Genomic DNA, 20,460 nt, shown 5'->3' with positions numbered 1-20,460 from the left:
GAGAACTGTGCCCTGGGCTTTGCTGATTTGCCTGTCCTGCGACTCTGTCAAAACTTTCTTCAGTGGGACCTAGACTTGCTGGATTCTTCACCTCAGTCTCAGAGGGCAGAAATGGGAGAGGTTATAACAGGAAACACAAGGAGAAGTGTGACTCTGGGGCTAGGAAAGTAAGAGTATCTCTTTCACGGAGATGAGGAAAGTGTCTGTGGAATAGCATTGGTTCATAGTTGGAAGGAAATGGAAGGAATTGCTTATAACAGCGAAATGACAGTGTTTAATACATACTTTGCTCTGTATTTAAAGAAAGGCAGAGGTTGCCATATTGCTGAGCAAGAGGTTTGCTGTTAAACACAATTTTCTGATAAAGTCAAGTGGTGAATTGGTTGGCATTTTGCACAGCTGGTTTAAAGGAGTTTTAAAGAGCTGGCTGAGATGCCCTGGACTATTAATAAGTCTTTGAACATGGGGGAAGTTCTAGAGGACTGGAAGAAAGCTAATGTTGTACCAGTAATTTAGAAGGGCAAATGGGATGACCGATGAAGTAATTATAGTCCTATCATCTTGACATTAATTCTGGGCAAAGTAATGAAAAGCCAGATATCATAGTTGATTAATAAAGAATGAAAAGAGGGTAATATAATGCCAATCAATGTGGATTTATGGAAACTAGATCTTTTTCAAACTAACTTGATATTTTTTTTATGAGAATACATGTTTGGTTGATAAAGGTAACCACGTCAATGTAATATACTTCTGGAAGGCATTTGACTTGGTACCTTATGACATTTTGATTAAGAAACAAGAGTGATACAAAATCAACATGGCACACATTACATTGATTAAGAAAGAGCAAACTGACAGCTCCTAGCATTTAATTGTAAATGGATAATCATCATGGAGTGCATGTCTTCCTAGTGGGGTCCCACAGGGATCTATTTCTCAGACCTCTTGTATTTAACACTTTTGTCAATGCCCTGAAAGAAAACATAAAAATCATTTTCGATAACTTGTGCAGATACTGCATCCAGAAGGTGGCTGCTGTTGGATTTATAAACAGGCAATGGTGAGGAGAGCAGAGGGGATGGATCATTTCTTTCTTTGGATCTGGTTTGACCAGTATGGGGTGTTGGATCTCATCTGCATCAGAAAGAATTCTGGAAACTTGAAGACTGGATGAAAACTGCAAGACCAGAGGAGCACTCGCCATGCAGTAACAGCACTGGGAGCCATTTAGGGTACCTGAGAAGGGTAAGGGCTGTAGTTGCCAAGTATCTAAAGGGAGAGCCAAGATGTGACAAGAGGTTCCTTCACAGAAGCAGACAAAAGCATAAGCAGTTCCAGTTCCCAGAAGCCAAAGCAAGGTAATTCAGGTGCAGATCTTTACTGTGGGGTAATTAACCATTGGAACAACTTACCGAGGGCTGTGATGGATTATCCAGCTCAGGAGGGAAGGCTTTTTTCCTAAGAACACCAGCTGTGGTTCAGACAGGAACCTGGGGCAGTGCTGTGGCTTGTGCAGGTCAGGCCAGCTGATCATGGCTGTTTCTTCTACTGTGATGATCTTTGCTCGTCCGTCTCACACAGCTCTGGCTGTTCTGTTCCCTTGCAGTGAGAGCACTCTTGAGGGCTCCTGGCTTACCGAGCACTCACAGCACCAATACAAGGCTGGGAATGGAGGGGGAAGCATCCTGGAGAATGTGGCACCTCTGGCATGGGCAGAGGAACCCTCCTGATCCAGGGCTGGAGCACAGCAGCCATCCACGGCTTCTCCTTTAAATCTGTCGTGCAGCTGTCTGAACTCTGAAATTTCTTTCACTCTCTCCCTCGCCTTGTTAACATGTGTTGCCTTTGGGGTAATCAGGGAAAAAATATTATGTCCTTTTACAATTACCGGGTTTTGGAATATTAAAATGTCTCTCTGCATCGGCAGTGTTATTTTGATTGGTATTCTAACCTTTGACTAGCCCATAAAGCGAGCCGCTCTTCAAGCCAATATTGCGGGACTGAAATTTAATTCCGAAATGATTCCAGATAATAGGGAGACAGATAATATATGCATGAAGGATATTATGTTTGGACTAAATGCAGCAGGGCCAGGGCTTGGGAGTTGAATAATAGCCCAGAGTGAGTTATAATCTGTGGGACAGAAATACCTTACTGTCAGGGCCAGGAGAGGAACTCTTAAATCAAAGGGAGGGAGATGAGGAGGGAGTTGAGGATAGTCATCTCAACGGGAAAGGGCATCCAGGAGAGGCCTTAAAGGAGCAGCCCTTTCTGTCCTTCAGCAGAGCAACCTGTCCTTCCTTCTTATTTAAGGAGTGCTGAGTGAAAACGTACTTCTAAGGAAAACCAATAGGCAGGGCATTCTGGAAGTTCTTGGCAGTCTTTTCCCTTTTCTCTTCCTGGACTCATTAGGAGAAGGTACAGCATGGGTTGATGTCTCAGTTTCCCTACAAGTTGTAGCCAGATGAACCGAGGGGTTGTTGTTGTGGTGCGTTTGCAATACATGCTAAGGTAGAGTGCTCACATAATATAGAGTAATCATCAGGGTTGGTTTTGACATCTGCTTTCACATAAAACTAAGAAAGCATAGGCACAGTGTGTGGGCTACATGCACAATAGTTGTTGTTCAGGGCTCTTCCCCCAACGTTCTCAGCCTGGGACTCACTGCCAAGGAAGGCTGTCTCCCTCCCTTAAGAGCTCTGCCTAAGCTGGTGACTGGAGACACAGAGTGGAAGTATCTTCTGTGACAGCAGAGGTGCAAATTCAGTAGCGTTTAAACACTGGAGGCTTTAAGAAACAACACCTCCCTCTGGACCCTGTAACAGGGCAGGGAACTTGAGGTTTCTGCTATGTACTCCTCTACAAGTGGCACTTTGTGCTTTACCAGCAGCTTCCAAGCATGATGGAGTAGTCAGCAGGATATTCTCCACTCTGCAGTGGCTCAGTCCTGTAACTTAACCTGCTGGGCAAAGTGTTGGGAGCTTTCTGTAGCTAGACTTTGCAGAGCATTGCGGATGACCGTGCTGCCAGCTGTCCTGGGAGGAGGGGAACTGAGCAGGCAGAGATAGAGAATGATGTCTGCCAGTGGGTGACACAAACCCATGTCGATATAACAGGCTTTGGCTCAGTGGCACGAGCTTATAGTTTCAAAGTAATGATCCCAGCCTCACATTTCATTTCCTTTCCTTGCAGTCTCAGAAACTGGTCTTGCTACAGCTGAGAGGGGCTCTAGATGCAGCCTGGAGGCTTCACTGGTTTTGGATGACTTGAACAATAACATATATGCCCATCTCAGGAAGGCAGAAATAGTGTCCATTTTTGCCTGAATCAAATAATTCTGTTTTCCCCTCCTTTGGTTATTGGTTTGGGGTTTTTTTGAAAATTACATCATCAAAACATGGGAACAATTTTCTGTGGAACTTGTGTCTGTACAAATTGGAGACAGGTAAGATGTGATTCCCTGAGGACTAATGTAAGTTATATGGAAGCCACTTAGAGCTACTCCAGGGTAAAGGGGGCGCCGGAGTATTTTGGTCCTATTAACAACAAGCTCTTTCTGGAACTTCCTTCCATCCTTCTGTCCTTCTCGTAGCTATGCTGCATGTTTTCTCATGACATCTCACACACAGGTTAACTTCTTTACCATCAGGGGTTCTCCTACATTCTCTTTTGCTAATACATACTAAAATGTGCTAGGTGCATGTTAAAGTTCTCCTCTTTTCATAGGCAGGGTGTACAGCCTGGTCTTACCCTCTGGAACAAAAGAGTTTCACATACTGTATTCAGGGAGGATCTGACACAGGTGGAAAAAAACAGAGAAGGGCCAGAAGGAACTGGAAGACATGACATCCAGAGGAAGATCGAGGGATTTAGAGGACAGATCCTCCACCTGTGCCAGGGTATTTTTAAGCTGGACTTTAGGAAGAATTTCTTCACAGAAGGGGTGATTAGGTATTGGAATGGGCTGCCCAGGGAGGTGGTGGGGTCACCATCCTGGGAGGTGTTTGGGGAAAGACCGGATGTGGCAGTCAGTGCCATGGTCTGGTTAACAAGGTGGTGTTAGGTCACAGGTTAGACTCCATGAGCTCAGAGGTCTTTTCCAACCTAATTGCTTCTGTGATCTGGGATATCAGCCTAGAGAAGACTAAGCAGAAATCATTTTGGAGGAATAAAAGTGCTCAATTTCTGACTGGTTGTGGTGTATGGCTCTCGATCACATCCTTACCTGCTGCAAGAATATTAGTATGCAGTCTCTATGGATAAGAGCAGGAATATGGGATCTCTAGGTCTTGTGAGTTCAGAAGAATGTGGTGGGGCTGGTTTGGGTAGAGCTGGTCCTGCCTTGAAGCAGTCAGTCATTACTTCTCCCCTCCTGCTTGCCCTGTGTGTTATGATACTACTTCCTTTGCCCTTGTGTTGGGACACAGGCTCTCTGCATTCCTTGGGACACATCACTGAAACTCAAGAGTACATGAGCAGGGAAAGAAGGGGTATTTCCATTGGGTGCCATGTACAGTCTCCACTCCTCTCCTGATGCTGTCTGCCCAAATCCCAGATCTTTAAACTGGGAAAATCCCAAGGCAGACTTTATTATTTGGCAGTGCCTTTAGGCTTCAAGTAAGAACCAGGGCCTCCTGTAGCCACATGTGATAGAGGGGGTTCTCAGGTAAGGTCAGAAGGTGTTGATTCAAGAGAAAACTGACATGCACAATTATGTTCCTTGTCCCCATGTAGCCTGCAGCTACTGGACAAAGCAGAGAGGAGAATTTGTTGCCTTTGAGCTTTTTTTAACCAGGGCAAAATATTTGCCTTTTAGATGAAATTCTGAACAGCTGAGCACACTGCAATGGTAACTTTACCAAAAGCATCCTTGTCTATGCAAGTGGTTGGAGGCAGGTTGGCATTTGTGATTGTTTCTATGCACGTTGTTTTAGCTACAGGCAAAAGGCAGAAAGGCAGCTGCTCAGACCTTGCGTGCTGCTCTTCCTACTGAGTGCCATATTGCTCAGCTGCACCTCAGTGTGCCTGCATTTCCTGTGCTGGGGGATTTGAACATCTGTCCCCTGCACCGAGGAGCCTCCTGGTTTCCATCTGGCTCTGTGTGTGTGCTGCTGCTGAGGTTAAACATACTGCTCAGACCTTTGTTCCGTGGGTCTGGTTGCTACTTGCAGGTTGAGGAAGGAGCTGTGCTGGCGCCCCTAGTCCTGCCTCTTATGGGGCTGTGTGCTATAGGTGCTAAAGACAAAAGTTTTAGAAGGAGCTTGAACCCAGTCTTGGTGGCCTTAGCATGGCAGGTCAGGAGCAAGCCAGGGGAACCACAAAAATGGTCAGAATTAAGCATTTATGAGCTAGATGTTAGTCTGGCACAGGTTTGGCATTTCACATGTCCCTACAGCCTGCTGTGTTGGCAGAAGCTGGGACCTCCAGTCTTACCTGCCTGTTTATGTGACACTGTGGAGCATCCTGCATTTCCCTGTATCTCGAGTACTGAGGTCCACCAGAGGGGCTGGAACCTTCTTTGTGCCCTGGTATTGTGAGAGGGAAGCTGACCCCAGGCCTGACACAGCTCCATGAAGTCAATACCAGTGCAAGGTTGGAGGAGAAGGGATTAGAGGCAGGGCATGTTTTACAACAGTCCTGCAACATGTGCTGCATTCCATGTCAGGAGGAACTGGGAACTGAGGGCACAAATGTGTGAAAAATGGCCTTTCCTAGAGTCCCATGGGAAAAGCAAGGGACAGAGCATCCCTGCATCCCAGTCCTTCAGCTAGAGATTTACTTGATTCACTAGGCACAGCTGCCTAGTGCCTGGGAAAGGAGCTGGTTTTCTCAGCATTTATTTGAAAGACAGGAGCATGAAAATAGGCTTTTGCAGTTCTCCAAGAGAGCATGATGGGCTATCAGATTTTCTAGCCTTGGAGATTAAAACACTGACTGGTTTGGTCCTCATTGTCCTACCAAGCCAGCATAGCTACAAAAGGGAGAGTGACTGTTTGCCATCACCACCAGTAACAGCAGGCTGGTTTATGCTAGCCATTGGCTTACCTGTAAGTGGGAAGAACAGAAGTGTTTGAGGTTTTTTTACATGAGGTGTTCCTGGTGCCCTGTGCCGTGTGTGATGCACTGTCTTCCTGAGAGGACTGGGACCTTGCTACTGGTGTCTTGGCTGGGAAAGTGTGTGTGTGCAGGCTTTGCCCCATTGCACAGAAGCATACCAGGGCTTGGCTTTGGCTTCTCATGGGCTCAGTATAGAGTGTCCAAAGATGGAGAGCAGCGAGATGGGAGATACAGTAGTGGAATTTGTATATTAATAACTTGCAGTACTTCACACTCATTAAATTAATTAATTAAATCCCTCAGAACCCCAAGGCTACTAAGCAAGTTGATTTCAGAATTAGGATTAAAAGTCTCCTGTCACCCTTCCCCCAGGCTGGCATTGCACTTCTGGCTTCATCCTGGCTTTTGCTCTTTCCACTTGCAGGTTTCCATGCTTGAACTCTGCCTGCAGCCCAAGGATTGAATCTATCAAAGTGGCTTTTCTAAGAACTGGCTGAAAAGTCTACAGATATGATCTACTTTTGTTTAGAAAACAACCCATCTTTTGCCCTTGTCTGGGCATAGACTTCTCTTATTTTTTGGCCTGCTGGGGAGGGCAGCTCTCATCACTCTGAAGCGTGAGCCCAGCCAAAGTTTATCCCATAATAACTGGTTTTCCCAGTTGCCTGGGCACCGTCTCCTACAGACTAGGACTATCTTCTCCTTGAGTGCTCTGACATGAGTGTTGCTGCTATCTTTATAGGGCATCAGAGCTCCTGAACAAATGGCCATTCCCAAGCTTGCTCAGTACCCATCAAGCTCTCAGCAGTCCCTTCTGAGTGTCAGTAGGTGTGGTAATATGTTTTTATTTACTGGCAAACATGCACCTTTCTTTCTTGTATTCAAGTTGTGTTGCAAAAACTCATAATTGTTTGATGTTTTCCTGGATGTATTATCCACAGCTGAAAATGTAGGTCTTGCTCATGGCTGATGGATCTGCTCCATCCACCTCACCTTTCTTTGAGCCAGATCACCGGCATTTCAACACTGCACTTAAAATACCTTAAAGCAAATGACTTACATTAAGCCATGCAGGATGGGGTGTAATTGAGCTCTTGTCTTTCCTCCAAGCATTGGCTGACATCCCCAATGGTTTTAGTGGTGTGGAGATGAAACTTCAGTGTACCGTTCTGCCAGTGCTCCTCCTGCATGCATCCTGCAGATGTGTTTTCAAACAAACTGTGTATATTTAGTGTATGGTTTTGTACCAATTTCAGGAAAGCCTGTTCTCTGTGCTTTCCCAATGTAGTAACCTCTGTCAGCCCAGCCCTCACTGATAGTGTTAATATTTGAGAGATCATTTGGAATCTTTGCCTTGGCTGTGCTCCTCACTAAGACAGGAGCTGCCCTGCATGGACGCTGCAGCTGCTAGAGGAGTGCGCTTCTTGCCTGACAGTGTGTTTTGGAGGAAGCAGTTCTACCAGAACTAAGGGTAGCACAGAACTTTCAAAGAGCTAATTGCTGGCTCCAGCAGGTCCATACTGGGCCTTTATTTTTGTAGGTGAGGGTCTTTCAGCCTCCTTAGGACATGCCATTCTGTTCTTGCCTTTTGGCACCAACTGTATTTGGCCACTGCAGTGGAGGGATGTCCCCACAACCACTGCTCAGCCCTTCCAGGTACTGGAGCTGGCCTTGGCAGAGCTGCCAAACCAGAAACACCTCTGAGTCTCTCCTGTGTTTTGTGTTTCCCTTTGCCATTGTACCATGTGTGTTTCGCCTGTATGAAGCTGGTTTTGCTGCACCATTCTTTCCCCTGTGGGGACAGTCCATGCCTATCAGGAGGTCACTGATCTTCCCTTGGTAACTCTGCCCCACACAGTTTCCAGCTACCACCCAGGAGCTGCACATGGGCCATCTGCTCTAAGCAGTGGAGGTGCATAGTCATTCCTCTTGCTGCAGGAGAGTTCTATCGATACATTCCTTGCTCAGCCTTCCCTATGGGGCCCAGCTAAATCCAGCTGTAAGAATGGGGCCGACGTGCTGTGGGGATAGGGGCTCCAACAGATCCAGGAGACAGTAAAGCCATGTGACTGAATACCAGACTGTGTTTGCTCTGCCTAATTATCAAAAGTATGAGTTTGTTCTGCTAGGTGCACATTATGCCTTTATTGTGGTGTAATTATGCCAGCTGCCTATGTTTAGTGTCATAAAAAGGAATAAAATGCCCATTACCCGCCTAAAGAATTCTTCTTGTGGGTTTTTTTTATTTTTATTGCTCTGGAGTACACAGTGGGGATATCTTTGATCGGCAATTCTCCATGCAAAATAGCTAGTGAAATACTGTGCCTTTCAGAGAGCTCCTCCAGCCAGCAGCCTGCAAAGGCAGCTGGCCCATGAGCCTCACCTGGCGCTGCCTCTGTTGCTTTCTGCCAGCCCGATCTGGTGGTCAAAATGGTGAAGCCACCCCAATGCCTTCCTCTGCAGGAGCTCGACTGCTTTCAGCAGCATTTTCTTGCTGCTGTCCAGGTCCCAAAGCTCCCTCCTGCCAACACAGCATGTGAGAGGTGCAGGATGCTTTCCAAGCCTGGAAAAGATGCAGCCTCTCTACCTGCTGACCTTCTCAGGAAAACATAATGGTGCCTGGGTCTGGATAAGGTATTTTTTGGGCAGAATGTTGTGTTAAGGAGTCCCATGCCATGGGGAAGCATTTAAGGTTGTTGAGAAAGGAGCCAAAGAGATGTGTAGGTAGAAGCCATGCTCTGCTTTGCCCTGCCTTGTCTGGAAACACAAACCAAGTGTCATGAACCTACCAACGGCCTGGTGGTGCTCTTGCAAGAGCAGGGATACCAAGCCTCATTCCTCAGCCAGCCCACAACCCCTGCAATTGGCTTTTGGCTGCTTTGAGGTTTCCTGTGGTGTCTAAATATCTGAGGCCATGTTTCTGTGGTGCTGAGAGATGCCTCAAAGGAGCCACATCCTCCGAGAGCTGAGGTTCTGTGCAAACATCAATTACTGAAACACATACCCTGCGAGGGAACAGCAGCAGGGGGCTTGCTTTGTGTGTGTAAATCCTAGGGGCATTTTGGTGATATTAAGTAATTTCTGATGGAAAAAGAAATAAAGTCCTATATCCAAATCCCACATTTTCAGAGGTTTTTAAAAGCTGCCTCTCTGCCTTTCCTTCTTCTAGTGTTTCAGTCTCTAATTGGAAGCTGACTTTATTAGCCTCATTAGGAATGGTTACTGCTGGCTATAGATAGCTCTTAAATACATGTTTTGGGTGGATATTAAATCTCTTGGGTTAGTTGGCTTATTTTTCAACTCAATGTTACATTCAGCAGGTCCCTGATCCCCCCAGCCCAGCTGTGCCACAGATACCTCACAGAACGTCCCTTTTAATTCCCTCCACTTATTTTTTACGTCAGGTGTTCCTTGAAGTGGCCTTCACAGTTCTCCACCCTTTCAGCCGACGACTACGTCAGGGGAAGATGGACTTGTGCCTCCCTGCAGCTTCATTGCATATGCACAGGCTGTCTGCCCCGGCGGCACGATTGCCTTGGTGAAGAATCCAAGGGGCTGCTGATAGCAATCATTGATTAAGAGGGTAATTGTCCTGAAAATTCAGATTGATCAAAAGGCAGAAATGATAACTTGTGTAACTGTGTTTAAAACCACGTCCTGTCAATAGGGGAGACTGAGACGTGGCAAGCAGAAAGCAGGGAGAATTGGATGTGCAAGCAGGTGAGTGTGCCTGTGCTTCAGGGAGGAGGGGGAGCCATTCTTCCTTGGGGTCCATAGCAGGATGTTTCTTGTCACTGACGCTGGGCTATTGGAGATTCAATCACTTTTATCTTCCCCTCTCTCTCAATCCAAATGCCTTTTCATATTAGAAAATTAGAATCAGCTCTGCTCATGCAAGATTTATTAGCTCTGCTGAGCAATACCACAGAAGAGTAAATGATGTCGCATTTCAGGGGCTTTTTACACATTATGACCAAACTTGCAACTTCTTAAGTATTTTTCCATTGAGCCACTGCAGGATGTTAAAGGGATGGGGAGACAAACTTCTCTCTGGAAATAGTTCTGCACCAGTTCAGATGTCTTTTCTTTATTATCAGAATGATTGGATTTGGATTCTAATACAGATCTTTTCTTTGGGCTCACTTTCTGTGCTTATTGCTCTGGAAATCAAACTCTGAGAACTGAGCCTGTTTATCGTATTTTTTCTTGGGTCCCTTTGTAAAAACTCTTTTTGGTGCTAAAATGGGTGTCTTTGGAGCTTTGCTGCTAGCTGACACTCATTTACATCTGAAGAAGGCAAATCTTGTTTCCTGCTCATTTTTTTTCTCATGTGTTTTGCACTGGATGGCTTCTTTTTAAAATGCCTTCTGACCTTGTGCTGTACACAGCGCATGTTTTGCGTAGTGATGGTCCTTTGGTCTTCAGGTAGTAGATGTTAAAGCTCTTTAGAGACATGAATGAATTTAAGCTCATACCACTCAACAAATGTTATTGTGTGGGATACTGAGGCATGGGGGATTGGATGATTTTCCTGTGAATCCGTATCAGAGATTGAAACAGATATTAGGTCTCATCTCTCCTGCCTCTGGACTTCAGCCACAAGGCTTGTTTGTGAGGATTTTCACTTTCAAATTGCTTTGCAGGCATTAAATCCATGCAGCATCCTCGTGGGCTGGCTGCACAGGAGGGTCACTCAGCCACAAGAGTTAGAATGACCGGTTGCTGGGAGCCTCTTCCTGAGCTGCTGTTCAGTTTTTCTCCCCATCTCAAAAATTAAAGCACTTGAGATACACAGTGTTTCACTGATGCTACCTACACAAATCCCTGGTGCTCTGCAGCATTTCACTCCTCTCTGAATGAGCATTTTGTATGTAGCTCTTACACAAAAATGGCTGTTGTGAAGGTAAACACCATTTTTCTGCTAGATCTGGTTTGGAATATTCTCAAAGGGGAGCAAATTTTTCTCCAGCCATCATTATTTAGGAAAGTAGGCAGCACCACACAGAGATACTGATGCCACTGCTCAAGTGTCTCACACCAAAACCAGCATTAAACAACAGAAGCTGGAATCAAGCTGTGGAAGGGAATAGTTCATTCCTAGCTTCATCTGCTGTCATTATGGTGTGGTGGAGCCCAGCACCTGCAGCTGAGCTTCTGCCACTCTTTTGTCTATTTGGATCCGACTTTTTCTTGACATGGCTGAGCTGCTGGGAGGATTGCAGTGCGGTCAGAGTGGAGGACAGGTTTGAGCAGCCTCGTGGCTAAGGCTACAAATGCTCAGCAGCATCCTCTGCTTGGCAGGTGTATAGTGACTTAATAAAAAACAGGCAGTACTAATTACATTTAAAATAACACCATATTTGGACCTGTCCAAGTGCCAGCCTACCTTGGTGCAAAGTTTTGCCATTCATCTTAACAAAAGCCATTTCTGAAGAGCTGCTTAGAACTGTGTGTGGCTGGCAGGGAGGTTTCTCATCAGGTGTCAGTGCTTGGGAGGCAGATACACTTGACAGGCAGAAGGACTTGACTTCTTTTCCTTCCATGTACAAGCGCTATGTATTATTCAGGGTCTTCTTAAGTCAATGCTGGGTTATTAATTGGTCGTTTCTCTGCATGTTAAATTTGCCTACTAATTTTGAGGCTCTGGGAGAGGACTGTGCGTATGAGATTGCATAGTATTTTTTTTCCCTCTGAGTCTCTGAACACCCATGTGTGCAATCTGTGGCTGCTGCTGCACCCCCTGGCTTTGAGTTCAGATGACATAGTTGTGCCTGCGCAGCAGTGGCATGTGGAGGTGAGGTCCAGGTTATTGACGTAATGCTTCTGTTTCCAGATAGTCACAGATGGCGGCGGGAGCAGGGGCAAGGATGAAGCAATAAAAGCCTTGTTGAACCTTGAGGTACCAAGCAAGACCCCCATACACCACCTCTTAAGGACTAGGGGTGCTACAGTCTCAGGTGTCACTCTGGTGTGGTGTCGAGGTGCAGGGCAGGCATTGTACACAGGCCAGGAGGGGTTTGATCCATGACATAGATGCTATCCACCTCCCCTTGGCTCCTGCTCTATTTGCAGACTGATGTAATGAGTTATTTGTAGCTGTAGACAGCCTCTTGGGACTCTCTCTCTCCTGTACCCCAGCCAGACTTTATGCTCTGGTCTCCTCTCCTCCACAAGCTCTGGTGGTGCTGCCTGTGGTAGGCAAGGCACGTGGGCCAGTAGCACCTGCACGTTCCAGGAATCACGTCAGCTGTCATTACTTACATTACCTTGATTGGGAACAGTCAGTTATGTCACCGTTCATCATCGTGTCTCTCCCAGGAGACGCTGAGGAAGGAGGAGAGGAGCAGGAATTATAAAGCGCTTCTGCGGTGCTCAGCCAATCCCACTGCTCTGTTGGCTGAACATCTGTCATCAGGCAGCTTGAAGAGAAGGTGCTTTGTCTGATGGATCTTCCCATTGTAGCTCCACAGGGAGGAGCCTTCTGCAACACCAGGACTGCCCCACGGGAAGAGCACTGGGGACTCTTAGAGAGTTTAACATGAAGGGAATAGTGCTGCTGCATGGGAAGCTCTGTGGGGTACCACAGTAGAGCATGCTGGGCAGCTGGGGTCACAGGATGGGCTCTTCTGGCTGAGGGCTGCTTTGAGCCAGGTAGAGTTACCAAAACTGTCTCCAGTCCAAATGAGTTAGAGCTTGAACTTGGATGTTGTCCCCAAGTGGGACTGTGGAGGATTTCTGACCATGTCTCAGGTGGGATTTCATCCTCCCTTTGGCCAGGAGCTCCAGATTATCCAGATGAGAATGAGATCTGGGTTCTGATGAAGTTCTTATTTCTAATGGAGAGTTATCTGCAAAGTTTCCAGTCCTCTGCCCCAGTTGATTTGGGAATTTGACTCTAGTTCCAGCAATGAGTCTCTTTGACTCTGTTCCCCCTGGTAGCCCTGTTGTGGGACAACATGTGGCAGTAGCTGTGTCCATCTCTGGTGGCAGAGCTCATGATGCCGTGTGTAGTAAGGAAGACAGTTTGTCCAGCAGTTTCCTGTGAATGAATTTGTGACTGAACTCATGGTGGGTTTGAAAGGGTAAGAAGAAATAGGAGCTCTGTGGCTGTAGCTAGGCTGTGCGCCAGGGCCAGATTCCCCAAGCTTGTGTGACAAGGTTGTCAAGGCTGAAAGCACGAAGGGTTCAAGAAGCACATGTAGCCCAGCAGGACAAACTGGGATGTGGGGAAGGCAGTAGTGTTTCATGCTATGTGTACTGGTCCTGGCACTGTGATGTGGGAGAAGCGCTGTCTGTCAAACACAGTGCTCACGTTTTAACTTCTGTTAACTGGGCAGAGAGCAAGGGTGGCTTGACAACAGTTGGACCTCAGTGAGTTCCAGTATGTAGGTATTCAACCCAGCTTGGTACTTGGCAGTGCCTCTGGAGATCAAGCCATTGAAGGGGAGGAAAGCCAGGACAGGAGAGGTCCGTACCCAGGGTCCAAAGTGGGGACAGAAAAGTTATGTGGTTCTGTATGGTGAAGAAGTTCTGTGGTCCTTGGAGCAGCTCCATCACAGGCATGAAGATTGTTCAAAGGGGAGTGTTAAAACACATGAAGGGACTGGCTGGCACCAGCAGTGGCACACAGGTGCTGCACAGGGCGGGTGTGGGTAGGTCATGGGCAGCTGAAGCAGCCTGGTCTCAGCCTGTGCAAGGCATCTTGTGCAAGTACAGCCAGCAAGGTCTGACCTGTGATCCATCCTGTCATTTAAAGAACTTGCACTATACAGAAGTGATGCTTTCTGTGTGCCAGGGACATCACTGCAGTTTCTCTTAGCTGAGTTTGAAGAGCTCATACCATCCCCAGCTTTAGGTTTTGGGCATTTTTAGGCATTGTTGTGCTGGAGGCCCAGGTGCATGGAGTTTGCTAGGCAAGGAAGAGATTGTAAAGGGTACATGGAGCAGAGGAGAATTGTTCTTGAGGAAAGGTGGGTTTCCATGGTGGGTGGATAGCTAGTGAAGTGAGTAAATACTTGCTATAAACATGTTAAGAGCATCTCAGTGTGAAGAACCCAGCACAGCTTTTCTGAGAGAATAGAAAGAGAGCCTGGGTTCAGTTCATATGTCTGTTTTCATTTCTTTTCTTCTTCTGGTCAACTGTGGCTGTAGATAAGAGTTTTCTATTTGAAGTTCAGAAGGGAAGGGAAACCCATTGTTAGAAGGGGAGACATTTTTTTTGCTTGATATCTATCTCCAGCGACACAGCGGAGAAGGAAAAGATTTGCTATGATAAAGGTAGGTTTAAGGAGAAAAAAAAAAAAGGCACATTGAGTGTTGCTTTTCTCTGTACTTCAAAGCCTAGAGTAATATGGAACAGTATAAAAGAAGAGAGGAAAAAAAACCAACCTAGCCCAGCCTCTGCACGGGGGCTGAGAGTGCCATAATAGAGCACCATCCTGGCCAGAAATCCAGAGCTCTGCCTGAGCTGTTCGTCTGGGCTTGGCATGGTGGTGTTCAGTATGCACAGCACTCCTGCCAGGAGTCTGCAGAGATGGGCTGCAAGGGGGATGGATGCTCCTTAGGGGGAAAGCAGAGGAAATGTTTTGCAGGTGTGCATCCTGTGGAAGGACTGAACCAAGGGAAGTCACTCACTGGAAAGAAAATCAGGCAAATGGGGAAGCAGTGTGGGAAAAATGTGCCAATAAACATTTAATTATTAAAATAACTTAAAGAGTGTATGGAGTGTTCAATACAGCGTGGCAGAGTGAAAAAGCTGAACAGCACAGCTCTGGTGAAGGGGAAATAGCTAAATGTCTCTGTCCATGTGCCTCAGGGCCAGTGGGGTTGGCTTTCTGGGGTTCAGGGCTGTAGCATCATCATTTCCCACAGCTAGATGATTCTGAACAAATAAGAGTAGAGGAGTGCTGGGGATGGGGTACCTGTGGGTGCCATTTCCTTGCTTGGAGCAGGCACGAGCACAGAGGGGGACTGCAGCTCTACAACCCTCAGTGAGACTCCAGTGGGTTTTGGCTGTGCAAGACAGGCAGGGATAGGAGCCCCCTCCCAGGGGACAAGGCAGGGGACAGAGAAGTGTAGCCTGGGGAGCTGGGGCTTGTGGTGACACCCCCTCTGCAGTTCTGCTCTGTTCATGCAGGCATGTCCTTTCTTCTGGCCCTCCAGCCAGACTGATGGCATGATGCTCCATGTCTGCTCTGCTGTCGTCATGGTTTTAGTCTTCATCCCCATCCCAAGCTCCATGCGTGATCCTGGCTTCTGGAGCAGCCCTTGTTGTGTCAGCCAGTTTTTTTTTGCTCTGCCAGCCTGTTTTGGGATTGCTGAGCTGCTGGGACACCCCTGGAACAGACGCCTTCCAAGGCCTCCTGCTCTCCTCCAAGAAGATAGTGGTGTAATAAAGGAGAGAGCAAGCCTGTGCTGGAGGCTTTTGCCTCTGTGGGAGTCTGGGGAGGAGCAGAACAAGAAACCAACAAACTCATTTTCAGTGCTGACCTGAGCAGAGGTTGGAAGCAAAAAGATTTCCAGCAAACCTGGGCTGGTCAGGGTTGCTAACGAGCCTTTCCTTTGTGCAATATTTTACATTCTTTAAGGATGGCAGGGTGCTCTTGGGGAGAATCTGCCAAAGTAAATGGCAGAGTCAAGTGTGCTGGCTCCTTTCTTTCCCTTTTCCCTTTTTTTTTCCTTTCCCCTTTCTTGGTTCTCTTTATTATGTGGAGTTGCTCTGGCTCTTTCTCTCACTTCTGTTTCTCCTTTTGTTCTCTCTTTGTCTATTTATCACACTGTGAAGGTTGAAAGAGATGTTATTAATCTGGGAGAATGAAGGCAGGATTAGTGGTATGAATCGGATTTTGAGAGCTGTAATGATGGAAAGACTCGCTCTGCTGGCGGGCTGCGTGAGTTTGATAAATGGGGAGCACTCCAAACTGACTCGCGCCTTCCTCCGCACTGCTCGCTTTGCCCGCTGGGGCGTGCCATGCTCTCAGATCTGCCAGCCATCCCACACCGCTCCTACCTGAACCAGAGCAAAAAGCCAAGGGTAAATCAGAGACAAATATCTCCCATTGCACTTAAAGAGATCATTTCTTTCAACATCTTTTTCAAACAGAGTCCTGTCAAGTTCTTGGACAGCCTTGTGTGGAGGTAGGATCCTTCCTTGGAGTTTGGCTGGGAGCTGTGGCTGTGAGTTACTGTCTCCTGCCGTGGCTTGGGGAGAACAGTGAGGAGTTAGTGTGGCTGCAGCAGAGCTCCCATCCTGCAAGACACAAAGAAGCAGGATCATCTTCATAGGGCTGCACCCTGCTGTGTTTGCCTCCTGAGGATTGCACCAGGCTTCATAGCCCTTGTGGAGCTGGAAGAAAGCAGGGGCTGTTTCATCAATAGTTGCTTTGGGGTCTTTGCCCTGAAATCTCCTGAGTGAGGGGTCCTCCTTTTGCATAACATGAGCCAGGTTCCCTGTTACCAACCTTGGGTTGGGACAAAGTAGGCTCTGGGAACAGCCACGGAGAGTAACAGCCCCCAGCTATGGGCCAACACAGGACTCTCTGGACAGCATCTTCACTGAGTAAGATTCTTTCCTGGGATCACCCATCACTGCGTACTCACCCGCTTGAACCCTTCTTCATCTCCACCTTTGGGTTTGTGGTCGCCCACATTGCACCCTGCAGAGCCAGAAAAGCTAGGGACAAACTCATAGGTATAGGTTATGTTGCATTTTGAAGCAAGGACAAAGCTCACTGAAGTTATGCCACCAGGTGTTCATATGTGGGAACTGTGCCCTTGTCCTGGGATCCTTCATGGGAGTCCTTACTCCACCCTCTAGTATGGCCTCTGTGGACATTTTGGGCTCGCTGCTTGGTCGTGGCTGGGCTTGGGTCTTGTGATCCCACCCAAGAGCATGCATTTGCTGAAGAGATGTGGTTTTGTGAAGGCCATGTGCAATGTGTTGGGAAGGTTGGGTTCTTCAGTGCCCCTTGCCCCAGAGGCTGTGGGCATAGACTTGGACCTACAAGTCCCCATCCAGGGGAGCAGCGAGTGCCTGGTGGTGGTTGCAGGACAACCCATCATTGCAAGGTTTCCATCTTGCCTGGGCTAAGCAGGAGGTTTTTGCTCAGTAGAGGAGAGGGGACAGCAGTGTGCAGAAGCAATCCTGTTTTCAAGAGGGAGTCAGACCACCAGGCAGTCCAGAATTGTCAATGTCCCTTTAACTACAAGGTAATGGACTCCCCCGCTCAGGCTGAGCTCTGCTCCTGCCTTGGCAGGAACAGTAATGATTGTCAAGGTAGAGCTAATGAGACGTGCACATCTTTAAAGGATCGTGGTTTCCAAGACAAAATTAAAAGGAAAAAAATAAAAAAGAGAAATGAGGGAAGGGGAAAAAGTCCAACTGCACTGCCTTGGCAGCAATGTGTCTGTCCATCTGTCTTGCCTGTCCTTGACAGGATCACCCTAAATGACTAGCAGGGCCTCTTTGCTTGCTGCTGCAATTCCTATTAGGCCCTGAGAACCCCTTCACCTCCCTGTGACCTTCCCCCCAGTCCCTCTGTAGGCTCTGGGTATGTGATGAAAGAGCAGGGCATTGCTGGATATGTGACACCTTTGCTGCTGTGTGGCATGCAGTGGGGACAGTGGACCTGAAAAGTAGGATAGCAGGAAGGTGTACAAGGAGGTTAAGAACACAGAACTGTCCTGTCCTGGGTCAGTTGAAGATGTGGGGATGGTGGTGCTGTCAGTCCTGGCTCATCCCTCTCTTCATCCTTTTCTCCCAGGTCTGGGATTGATGCAGGTGGCATTTCCAAGCATACATAAAGGTAGGGTCTGGATACCAGGGTTTTAATGATCTCCCAAATGCCTGTCCCATTGGGGATGGGGAGGAAGAGATGTCTCCAGTTCTGGGAAAAGCTCCGTAGCCACTCCTGGCACAGGGGAAGGCTGTGTCAATCAGGCTGAGCCAGGATGTGACCCTTTGGGAAGAGCTGGCAGGGGAGCTGGGACATTGTATGCAGTGTCTGGTGTGACTGCCTGCCCACACTTTTCCTCCTGTTCTCACTATTTCAACTTCACAGGTTGAATTGGTTCAGAGCAGCCCAAACTAAATGAGGAGAGAAATGATCAGTTAAATATTTCTTAAATCCTGTCTTTAAGAGATAAGTGCTTGGCTGGAACTTTAAGGCAGGTAATGAGGCTCTCTTCAGATCAGCTTCTGATGTGGAAAGTGCTAGATTGACCAGGCTGCAACTGGAAGAAAGCTCTGTCACAGCCGGAGATGGTGCAGCACAGGACTCCCCACGCTCCAGCACTCTGTGCCAGCTGCTCCCTGCTCCTTCATCCTGCAAGGAGGAAAATACAGCTTGGAGCTGTGAGGAGCAGCTTGCTGACACAAAATTGAGTGACTCCCTTCCACACAAGGAATGTCAGTCAGTACTTTGGACCCCAGCCTCAGTTTGCTCCAGCCATACTGGCAAGAGCTTGAGTTGAGGTAGTGAGGTAGAGGACCACTGTCCCTCCAAAGGACTCTCACCAGTTTTCAGCTGACAGATTTGTTTTTCTTTAAAATATCAGAATGACTTCAAGCCTTGCAGTGGCTCTGTGAGGGTTCTCTCAATCACATCAAGCTGGTGCAAAGGGAGAAGGAAAATGATGTCATTCTTCCAGCAGCCTGGTAAGGATAAGTTGGTAGGATCATCCTTCCTTTTCAAGACACTGTCCTTTCCTCTGCAGTGGGGCACCAGCAATGCTTGTCTGCCTCAGGATTACACCTTCACAAGGCACATACCAGAGAAGAGGAGTTGGTTTGTTGGAGGAAAAGTGGCAGTGCAGGAGCAGCAGAAGAGTACCAGTGTCTCTTCCTAGCTCCAAAATACTTGCTTCTCCTTTGTGACTGGGAAGGAATCTGGTCTTACCTGCATGCTCTGCATGACAGTGCTGGTGCCAGACTCCTTGTCCTTGTCCATGGCTCCCTTGTGCCTTGCCCCCTGTACAGTACTTTGCCATCCTGCTCTTCTCTAGGGCTCTCACAGGCAGGAGCTGGGGACCCTCTGAGCTTTCTGGTTTGTATCCAGGATTTTTAGGCCTTCTGTTGTTAATTATTGAGATGTAATAATGTGATTAGTGCACTATTAAAAAAATCACTGATATGATTACCATGGATTTAATATCACATGATATATCATTACATTGTTACATGGTGACAGATGTAATTGAAATACACTTATTGGAGCCTGGGGTCGTGTTTCATTCAATCACAGCAGCACCTCCGGGGGGCAGAGCAGAAATGGCTAAAAAAAAAAAAAATAAAAAGGCATCAGGATTGGAATTTGTAATGAAAACAAAGAAACTTGCAGCCTGTTCAAGTGTTGGACAACTGCTGCTTTGGCATTTTCTCCATAGGAATTTAGAAAGGTACAAGTTTGGAGGATTGCCTGGAGGAGACTGGTCAGTTGAGTTGAACCTGTTTGCTCAGGGGACTGGCAGGAGGACGTGTGCTATGGATCTGTACCCAGAAGGCTTCCAGCCATCTTGCAGCACATGAGCCTGGCACTATGGGCACTATACCACTGACCTCGTGGTCCCTCTTGGCTCTTTTTTAAAAGGCAAGTGGACCCAGAGATGATGTTCACTGTAGGAAAGCCAGCCAGCTACTCCCCACCTTCTGCCCAATGCATTTTTGGACTCAGGGATAACTCAGTTGCCTCTGTGTGGCTCGGGCTGTGCCACAGAGGAAAGGTAGGCAGTAGTGAGCTCACCTGCACAGCTGTGACCTGGGTCGTGTTTCTTTCCATGTCAGTGAGAAGAGGTGACATCTGTCTCTGCCACATTATCCTCGAGGGGATCTGCATGTGGGCTTTGGGCAGCTGGGGTGAGGAGAGGAGCAGCTCTCATGTACCCTCTGCTGATGCAGCCAGCTAAACCAGAGCCTGGGCAGGGGCCAGCCTGGGCTGGAGAAATGTACCTGCAAGAGAAACAAAAACACCTTGCCTACTGCTGGCTCAAACCTGCTGCTTCTCAACATGGTGGTAAATAAGAAGCTGGTGGTGAACACAGAGGGCTCCTATTCCTGCATCTTCTCCCCTTCCCAGGGTCACCCACCCTCCCAGTCCCACACAAGGCAAGTTTGGGGTGTTGCCTTAGACAGGATTTGGGCTATGGCAAGACCTCAGAGATCCAGCACAGCATACTTAATGCACTTCAATTGCTCTAATCATCACCATGTGCTAAATCTCATCCCGTAGACGGGGCAGAGATGTGATTTTCTCTCAGGTACACCTGTTCCCACCTCTACTGCCAGTCCCAGGGCTATTTTATCTTTGCAGCAGGTGGTGTGTAGGTGACTTTGAAACTGAAGGGGTTGTGTTTAATCTTGCCCTCATCCAAAACAAAGGAAAGAGGAAGAATTTGTGGGTAGAG

General features: G+C 47.5%; 1 protein-coding gene across 3 annotated transcripts in view; it reads left to right on the top strand.

Annotated features, from left to right (window-relative positions):
• ERI3 (ERI1 exoribonuclease family member 3) overlaps positions 1–20,460 on the top strand; it is a 129,533-nt gene that overhangs the window by 56,862 nt on the left and 52,211 nt on the right. The window contains exon 7 of one of the 3 annotated variants that reach the window (XM_056497125.1): positions 9,465–9,643. The exons of the other annotated variants lie outside the window; for them this stretch is intronic. Within the exon in view, the coding sequence (XP_056353100.1) occupies positions 9,465–9,602 (138 nt within the window). The 3' untranslated portion in view covers positions 9,603–9,643. The remainder of the gene's footprint in view (positions 1–9,464; positions 9,644–20,460) is intronic. 3 annotated transcript variants of the gene reach the window in all.

This window comes from Oenanthe melanoleuca, chromosome 8 (genome assembly GCF_029582105.1).
Source record: "Oenanthe melanoleuca isolate GR-GAL-2019-014 chromosome 8, OMel1.0, whole genome shotgun sequence".
Taxonomy (NCBI): Eukaryota; Metazoa; Chordata; class Aves; order Passeriformes; family Muscicapidae; genus Oenanthe; species Oenanthe melanoleuca.
Note: the sequence above shows the minus strand (reverse complement) of the source record. Positions and strands in the feature narration are given on the sequence as shown.